This window comes from Protopterus annectens, chromosome 12.part0 (genome assembly GCF_019279795.1).
Source record: "Protopterus annectens isolate FY-2018-M chromosome 12.part0, PAN1.0, whole genome shotgun sequence".
NCBI lineage: Eukaryota > Metazoa > Chordata > Ceratodontiformes > Protopteridae > Protopterus > Protopterus annectens.
The window spans coordinates 420,603,031-420,612,930 of record NC_056746.1 but is presented as its reverse complement, the minus strand read 5'-3'; the positions used below and the strand labels follow the sequence as shown (position 1 = coordinate 420,612,930).

The following is a 9,900-nucleotide window of genomic DNA, read 5'->3' as shown; positions in this document are numbered from 1 at the left end:
ATGCTCTTAGTTTGCTGATTACCCAAGACAAACAAAGCATACGGTCTGTCACTCTACTGGCTAAATGTGAAGCATGAGTCTTTTAACACATCTTTCCTAAGTACTGGACTATCATCACATGGGATTATACGTAGTGGCAGACTTTCTAATACTTTGAGGTAGATTACGGTTTGTTCATGTTTCATTGTTGCTCAAACACTTCAAACTTTTCTGGGTTCAGTTATTTCTTAAAACTGCCAACAAGATAAGATTATAATTCTCCCATGTACCACCACAATGCTTCTTTTTTATTAATAAGTAGAATGAAGACAATGTGGAATGCTGTCAATCACCCATATACTTACACCAGCCTTGGAGTAGTGCATGCACACTGACTACTGAGACAAAAGAGCATGGTTAAAATTGGGACTTCCTGACACATTCAGTGACTGATTTTATAGCAGCTACCTTGAAAAGGGGGAGGGTGCTAATTAGTGCAGCAAGACGTTCCACTGGAGTACTTCATTTCACAATTTGCTCTTCTGCTGCAAGGACAAAAACTGCCCGCTGTTGTGCAGCATGGCTGTTTCTTCAATGGACGAGCTGAAATTTTTAGAGATGCACCATGCATACACACTGATGCATCTTTCAGTTGTTTGGAAGCAACATTAATCTCCCCATCCTTTGCAGTCATATGGCAGCAATGGCACAGTCAGAAGCCAATCCCACATAACACGTATAACTGTAGAAAATTTACCATTGGTATTTATTTCCAGAAAGATGCAACATACAGCTCTGGAATCATTACAAGCAAAACAGACTGCTTAGTCACCCCAAAGATTTTTGTAACAGATACAACCCTTAAGTGTCTTTGCTGAAGTGAAATTACATGGAATACTTAACTGTGTGCATATCTGAAACATTTAATTTTCAATAAACAGCCGGAGGAAACCCACGTGAACGCAGGAAGGACATGCAGACTCCACACAGAAGGCACCCAAGCCAAGAACCGAACTGGGAAACCTCTTGCTATGATGCTGCTAACTTGCTGCACCACTGCTTCACCCATAACGTGGAAATGCACTAAAGCATCAGAGTTCACAGTTTCAACAGTCATAAAGTTCTTCCCCCCAAAACAAACAGACCAGTATGTTGAACCACATTAAGAGCATAGTACTACTTAAACTGCATTACTCAGTTCTCCCAACTTCTGCAAAGACTTGCACTGTAAGACTAGTGAGAGAAATGTGTCACTAGAGAAACAGTGAAGCAATGCATGACAGGGTGAGCACAAACACACACTAGACTACACATACATAATGAGTGCAGAAAACTGTAGTCTCACTTACTGACATCACTTCACACTATAAAAAGTCACTCTTGGGCAGTTCAGAAAAGACATATTACAATGCCAATAATCAGGCAAGTTAAGATGCAGTAATTGACGTCATATGTGCAAGTTAGAAACTTTTTTTTTTTTACATCACAATCAATACCAGTGAAACCTGGTCTTGGTAGCAATTAACAAAATTCCTCAAAACAAAGACATTATTATATTAAATCAACACACTACACACCGTCAACAACAGACCACCACCAACATTTATATATTTAAATCTCTGCTACTGTGCTGTAGAGATGGACTCAACTAGCTGTCAGGCCTTTTAGAAAGCAGTGAACACCATTTTAAAACTACAAACTCAACTCACATTGTACACTAAACACACACACACACACACACACACACACACACACACACACACACACACACACACAGACACACACAATGTGGATGTCTAGGGAAGAGAACAGTCAGTGCTACACAGTAGGGTTTTCTTTTCCGTGAAAAATGCAGTGGCAATTGTTTCTTGTTCTAGACTGTAAAAACAGCAGAAGTGTCCAGTTTCACTGTATTAATGCTTTAAGCGCATATAAACAGACTAGCTATAATGGGACACTGAATAGCAAAAAGGGCAAAATGCCAAAACAAGTGAACACTAAAAAGATTTTTTTAACCTACTATGAAGTGCAAAGGACCCATAAATTTGGTTATCTTAATGAAAAGGGTTTTGGCTCAGTAAGGGGATCTTTTTCATTTTTCAAATACTGGCATTTTGCCCCAGTGAAGCTTTTCAGCATCAGTTCATCAAACTATAACCTCATAAATCACAAAAATTATTATAGGCATCTAGTACATTTTCAGAATTTAAAGTCTCATCGATAATAGACATCAAGTTGTAACATGGGCAATTCAGGATATCTCAATAAACCGTCCCAATAAAGGTATATGTTCTTAAAAAAATGAATATAAGCATAACATAAAAATTCCATCTGCTCACAACTGCATAAATGTAACATTGTTGTAACTACCTCTTTTGTAAATTCTGTTTAAACAAGGCACCAGGCACTTGGTAAAAAGTGACTCAAGAATCAATTTCATGATATTACACAAGGCTAGGAGTTACACACTTAGAATATTCTAACAGCTACAAAATCCAATGATGGCTGGTATGCAGCTGTTTAAGAAAAAATGGTTCTTATAAAAACATTTCATCCATTAAATACTTAAGCATATGTGCCTTTGCAATGTCATTTTCACTGCTGGTTATGCTTACATTGTCTGACAATGATGAATTGAAAAATGTAAAAATCCTAAATTGTCAATACTATTAACGTTCTTTGATAAGTACTAATTTCATAATATGTAATCTAACAATATATTTACTAAGCTATGATTTAACAATAGAAATTGAATATGAAATATCTATTAAATTCACAGTACACATACAAAGCTTCATATCGCATATTTAAAAAAAAAACAAACAAAAAAAACTACAAAGCAGCTTAAAGCAACTTGTAAATTCTAAAAAAAAAATAAAAAAAAAAAGGTTAACAAAGTGCTTTTACAAGAAATCAAACATCTTCAAATTATCTAGTTAACGGCAGTGACAGACTGATACCAGAAACATTGGTACCGGATGAAAAATACTATCAGCACAGAACAAACCGCCCAACTAGGAGTGAGTTAAAAAAACTATACATTTTCTTCTTTAATAATTAAATAAAGCTTTAATAAGTTACAAAACATGGGTGAAAATTTCTTAAATATCTAAGGGATTGAGGAAAGGACAAATGTTTAACTACTGCTGACTGTAATGGACAAATGTCCATTACCCCTTTCAAAGTTCTGACATTAGCCGATACAATGTACTACTGGAATTCAGTCTAACACCAGGTAAATGGATTACAAATGCTATCTAAAATTTTCTATAAAAATACTAGAACACCCAAATGCTATGTTTTAATTTGTTAGCATAATATAGTAGTTCTTCAAAGGGCTAAGATTCCAAGTACCTTGAATAATTCTATGTCACCATTTGATTACTTTAGATTTGCAATAAGGACATTCTGATGTGTCAGGTGCACAATGCTCACAGAGCACATAATGCTGGCAGGGTTGAAGGACTATACTTCGATTGTGTTCTTGACAAATTACGCACTTTTTTGACTGGAGTTGAAAAATCACCTGTTTGGTGGAAAGAAAAAGGCATTTTATAACACCATAAAAGAAATAACACCTTTTTTTTTTAAACAAAATGCTTCAGCTTGCAAACAATAGCCACATTATTAATCACTAAAATCTTACTTAACCAGTCATCCTGTCAAGAGTCTGTTGTCAGTTTGCATAAAGTATTTGAAGGCACACGACATTCTGTCTTTATATTATCCCCCACCCCAAAAATCATTCTTTCCATTTGCCTAGTTTTCCTACCATGTTAATACTCATCCATAGACTTCCTTCACAAACGCATCGTGACAGCTCAGTTTTCAGAAGTGGTTACATACCTATATCATTGTTCATTTCAGATGAGTGGTATGTAATAACACTCACAAAGCACTTTTTTGTATGGCAACAAAGACCTGCTGCTCAAAAGGCAGCACTCCAATTTATAGGGAAAAAAGTAAAGTTATGTGCTTACCACAATGTTACACCACATCACACAGCCATCTACTTAAACCTCAGGATTGGTTAGTCAAAGGCAGCAGTTGCTCAGCACTTTCAAGACTCATACAGGAAGCACTTTCACACTGTACCATACTGCTTCTCCCCAGACTGAATTTGCTCTAAACAAGACCTAATAACTGAAATATGGTAGAACCAAATGTAGTCGTCGACTCTGTGATCACATCTAGATTACATCATCTTGCAAAAATATGCAAATGAAGCCCACATCCCAGTTGCACACATCATCAACCAAAGAATTTTAAAAAAATCATGGATGTAGCTATAGATGGCCCTTTGCAAATGTACTTTAGGTTTACCTAGAAGAGTTTTATTGCATTTCGTACACCAAAAACACTGCAATCTGACAGCCCTCTGGACAGAGTGACTTTTGAGAACTTCATCTCTTATCTGTTTGAAGCAAAAAAAAAAAACAAATGATCATCAACTCTTGCCTTTTACTGTTTTATCCAAATAGAAACATGTCTGACCATGAACATCTAGGCAATGAATAAAATACTATTCCCTAAAAGAATACTGAAAAAAGAAAATGGGGAGATTCATTTCTTGACTAAAAATCTCTGTTGCTACCTTAGACATACAGGATGGATCTGTGTATAAAAACACCATAGCCATGTGAAATATAATACCAGGTAGGGTTAGAAGACAGAATGGATCTCAAAAATCCTACTGGCTAGAGTTCCTGCCACCAAGACAGACTTTTCATTGAAAATAAAAAAATAAAACCACTTGAGATGCTAGCCTGAATGGAGGTAAAGTCTAAATTTCATTGTGAAAGACTTGACCCAATTGAAAGACAACTTCCTTTAGGGGAGGCCTAAACAGATAAACTGCCTTGCTTACTTTCAAAGAAACTAATGAAAGAGTTGTTTCCATGGCAAAAGTTAGAAGTGCCTGTTAAATGAGCTTGGTCTTAAACTGCATCCTTAAAAGAACAGCTTAGAAGTGCTCTGGTAGCCACATGGAAAAAACTTAACCCATTTATCCCTATATGTCTTTCTAGTGGAAGTTTTTTGAAATGCCATTATGATCTACACCACCCTTGAATGGAAAAGGTGTCCTTGGCAATTAACAGAATTGGAGAAATTAGGAGGTCTGGGTAAGACTTGCTGGATGGATAGTACAGGAGACCTTTATTTCACATGAGACCATTAACTGAAGAAACCAAACTTGCCTAGGTCAAAATGGGCCTATGAGGTTTACCTTGGCTTTGTGCATCTCTGCTTTCTTCAGAAATGTTATAGTCCACTGATGGATTACAGCATCCAGAGTGTCTATTTCTGTGGAGGGATCGCACAAAAACAGATTATGCACATGCACTAGTTGATGGTGGGATGTAAACACTGCAGAAGGCATTTCATAGTGATGGAAAACTGCATTCACTGCTGACTGAGGGTCACTTATGAACTATCAGTATCAGCTGATTTTATCTGCTAGACAGCTGGCGTGGCTGGAAATGTTCATTGCAACTGCAAAGATGTGTTGATTTACCCTATTTCCATAACCTCCGTGTCACCTACTTGGTGGGGGTTAGAAAAGGATTGCACCCTGCTTGCTGATGAACCAAACCACTGTTGGAGTGGACAGGCCTGCAATGTTAGGCCAGTCCTCATCTCTAGGACAATGATGTGCAAAGGAAGCTTTTTGTTGTGACCATACCCCTTGTACAGCCTGTTCTCAATAATGTTCTCCCAACCTTAGACTGGCTTCAGCTTTTGTGACAGTCACAATGGGGGGGTTTGGGTAGTATAAACGGGCATCCCTGGAAAGGCTGCCTTGCGAAAGTCAAAGAAGCAGATGTTGCTGACAACTCTGATAACCAAACTGGGAGGGGCACCAGATCCAAATTCTGACTTCTGCAGACCCTCAGTGTCCAATGAAATGCCTTCTGTACCTTGCAAAAGGAATGATGAAAATTGTAATTCTGTCTGACAGTAAACTGATCACAAAAGCTTTCCTGCCCAAACAGCAACCAATAAAGGTATGTGATTTTGATGGCTTCAACCATTGACTTCATGGTGTTCACCTAGACCTCAAAAGTCATGAACAGATGCAGAAAGTTTGCTCCTTGCACTGGTCATTAACTCCCTTTGTAATGCCTGCAAGGAGCTAGTCTAAACAAAGGAAGGCTTAAATACTCTTCAGCCTGAAACAGACTGCTATGGCCACCATGCATTTGGTGAACACCCTAGGGCCTTTGGAAAATCATGGAAGGGCGTGGAACAGACAGTGTATGGCTCAAACGCCGGACAGCAGAAATCAAATGATTCTTTTGCCCATCTTGATGTGCAAATAGGCATCCTGTAGATGCAAAAAGCATATTCAGTCCCACTCCTACAAGCATGGAAGGATGGACTGCATGGTGACCATCCAGACCTTATTTTTTTTCTTATGTGCTGGTTTAGACAGTTTAGATCTAATAAGGCCTTGAGATGCTCTGTTTATGGGAATCGAGAACAACCTCATATAAACTCTGGATACGTTCTAATCTGGTTTGACTCTCCTGGATTGTTCCTTTTAATAGAAGGCTTGCTATCTTTGATGAAGTTGGATGTCTGGAATAAAAGAAGCTGGCCTAGCTGAGTTATAAAGGGAATTTGCAGCCCCTGGATACTACCACCCTGATACAACTGTCCTACTTGACAGTCCACTACACAGGAATCTGCAGGGACATCTGACCCTCAAATGCCTACGGAGAGGGACAGTCACACAAATCCTATGGAATTCAGCAGCTGTCTGCTAGAGGGAGAGCTGTAGAATCCTTGACTATGTGGAGCATCTCTTCCTCTAAGGTGTTACCTTTTCTGGAACCCCCCACAACTGCACAGATTCCTATCAGAACACTGTTCATGGGGTAGCTGCTGGCTCTCAAAGCGACAGCGAGGGACGTCGTGGTGTGGGCCTAAGCAAGTGACCCAGTAAGAATGAAAGTCTCGGTGTGGTATTTGCTTTCCAAAGGCGAGACAATTGTTAACTTTTTCTGACATCGGTTAGAGCAAGAAAAAAGGATCCCCAACAGGGTACTTAGCTTTTAGAAGACTTCAGCTTCAATTCGGAAGATGAAACTAGCGGCCAACCGGCACTCGTGCAAACTGCTTCTGCTTCGGGCTCCTCGACAAGAAAGACTGATGTAATGGCATCGGCTGCCTTACTTTACACTACTGTCGACCTGACGTCAGTCCTGAAGCAACAGCAACAGACGCAGAAATACTAAGCCTCTGGTATTCGGGCCGGCCGAGGGCTACTGTGGCAGGGATAACCCAAATGTGATGACTGCAACAGTGAAACACGAAGAACATCACTGTTCACAGGGTAGCTGCTGGCTCCTTTTAAACAGATTCAGTTCTTGCCTCTGATTACATGAGACAGCCTCTGGGGAGAGAAATGCACTACAACACCAGCAAGCAATCTATGCTCCTTTTTTTGCAGCTTTTCCTTCAGCTGAGGCCCAAACAAAAATGAGCCATTACGAGGGGTACTGGTGAATGACACTTTAATGCCATCCACAAAATTACAGTGCCCTGTCTGGTGGCATATGGCGATGTCTGACTCAGCAGCTCTTACCATAAGATGTTATGCAGTAGCCTTATAGCTATGTTATTTATGCTGCCTAAAGTAGCCACCTGGGAAAGCAATTTCTTCTGCAAGTTTCAATGAAGCACTTTTTAAAGTGTCTGTAGTCTGTTTCCACCTTAATCACACTGAAACCTAAGTCATGTGCCCTGGGTAATTCAAAGTCCTGCTAGAGAAATTGCCTTGCATATAAAAGTGTGCTTCCCAAATTCTGTGGATTTGGGGGAGGGGTTAAAGTGTAGGGCACTCCTAAGAGATCTTTTAAGGATTGCAACCACTACAAGTGAGATGAGTAAAAGCCTTACATCAGTACTCATGATCCTTCTGAGGCCAGAAACTACAGCTGTGTAAAATCTTATCCTAAAAGTAGATGTATCCTTCTCTTCACTGTTGCAGTATTCTTTACAATAGGGGTTCCCTGCCAAGGGTAGCACGATGTCAGGCCAATATACCAAAGCCTTGAGCTTGTAAAAGGGATGCCGCACGTCACACATATGCTTCCCGAGCATGGATTAGGACATAAAGGTGATTACCAATCTCAGAACTGAAACCCCTCAGGAGGAACAGTCTAAGACAAAGAGGGAACATGTACATCCAGAAGGAGAAAAGGAACAGGGGGGGGGGGCAGCGAATAACGGAACAGTGAAGAGAAGGGCATCTACAGTTATGGTAAGATTATACACGACTGTACTACATCCTTCGACGCCACTGTTACAGTATTCTTTACAACAGGGACAGTACAAAAGCTCAAGAAGAAAGTTGGGAGGAGGAAGAGCCTTCACAGCCCTCAAGGAAACCATGCAGGACAGCCTTGGCAAACCCATCTCTAGCCCTAGAAATAACATACAATTTACAAAGTTCGGTAAAAGTATGCATAGAAGTCCAAGCAGCTGCCTCACAAATGGAATTAGTATCCAAACCTTTGAAAAAACACCAGAACAATGCACAGACCTGGTAGAATGCACTAACAAAAGAAAGAAGACTTTTTTCATGAAAGGAGTAATAAAAGGAAATGGCTATAGATATCCAGGAAGAAATGGTTTGCTTGGATATAGCCAAACCTAATGACCTACGATGAAAAGGAAAAAGCTGCTCAGATTTACGAATGACCTTAGTTTTATCCAAATAATATCCGAGTTGTCTATGCAAATCCAAAGTGTGAAAAACCTTGTTGTTAGCAGACTGTGGAGAGGGAAAAAGTGGGCAAATAAATAGACTGATAAAGAGACAATTCATTAACCACCTTGGGCATAAAAGAAAGATTAGTACGAAGAGACACCCTGTCCTTTTGAAAAGCTAGAAAGGGAGTAATAGCCATAAGGGCCCGCACCTCATACACTCATATGGCTGAGATAAGGGCCAAAAGAAGAACAGTCTTCCAAGAACAATGCTGTAAGGAAGCTGAAGCTGCAGGCTCAAAAGGAGCCTCAGTTAATTTTTCCCAAAACAAAACTAAAGTTCCAGGAAGGAGGAATAGGCTTCCAGGGAGACCTAATGTGAAGGATGCCTTTAAGAAACTGTTTGACCTTGAATCTAGAAGTCAAAGAGAGATTCAAAGGCACACTATCGCTGATCGTTAGGGCCGTCCCTGATTTTAAATAAAATTTTAGTACGGACCTTCAAATTCCTCCAAAAGCTACTAATTTTTAAGAGAAAGTGACGAATTACACATTCTAACGCTTAAATTGTTGTCTCTTAATTTATATCGTATTCGGTCAATGTCTCAAGTTTACAGACATACTGTCTTATTTGACGACTCCAACGTTAATTGCAGTCTACAGACTAGCTGTTTTATCAGTTAGTTAGATTCTATCCAGGACTTATGTTGTGGATTAGCGACGGATGGGGTGTAGATCGTAGCTGTCATTTTATATGATTTAAGCTCCAACGTTTATTGTGGTTCACCGTTGTTTTAGGTTCCTGCTTGGGATTATTAATCAGTGGACTGGCGACGGATGGAGTGCTTATGTGACGGGAACTATTTCTATCAAGATTCTACAAATAAGTACGTAATATTTATGAATATGCACTGCTTCTTCATACATCTTGTGCATTTTTCATCATCAACGGAAGTTCGGGGCCTTTGAATTGTTTGTGTTTTTTGAGTACATTGAACTGGTGAGCATAGACATTTCTAACAGTAAATGAGGATATGATGAGCTCTCATACAATTTTTCTTTTTGGTTTGTTGTAAGTACTAATTCTTTCATTGTTTGTCTATTACATTATCAACGGACATTCATCACTGTTGGACTATATTGGCTGTCTCACAATCTTCTTCAAGAGGACATTTTAACTCTATATGTCATTAATATCATTCATGT

General features: G+C 39.3%; 1 protein-coding gene across 1 annotated transcript in view; it reads right to left on the bottom strand.

Annotated features, from left to right (window-relative positions):
* Positions 1-3,046: 3,046 nt before the first annotated feature.
* UNKL (unk like zinc finger) overlaps positions 3,047-9,900 on the bottom strand; it is a 2,026,838-nt gene continuing 2,019,984 nt past the window's right edge. Inside the window, exon 16 of the mRNA XM_044089534.1 lies at positions 3,047-3,505. Coding sequence (XP_043945469.1) covers positions 3,350-3,505 — 156 coding nt within the window. The 3' untranslated portion in view covers positions 3,047-3,349. The remainder of the gene's footprint in view (positions 3,506-9,900) is intronic.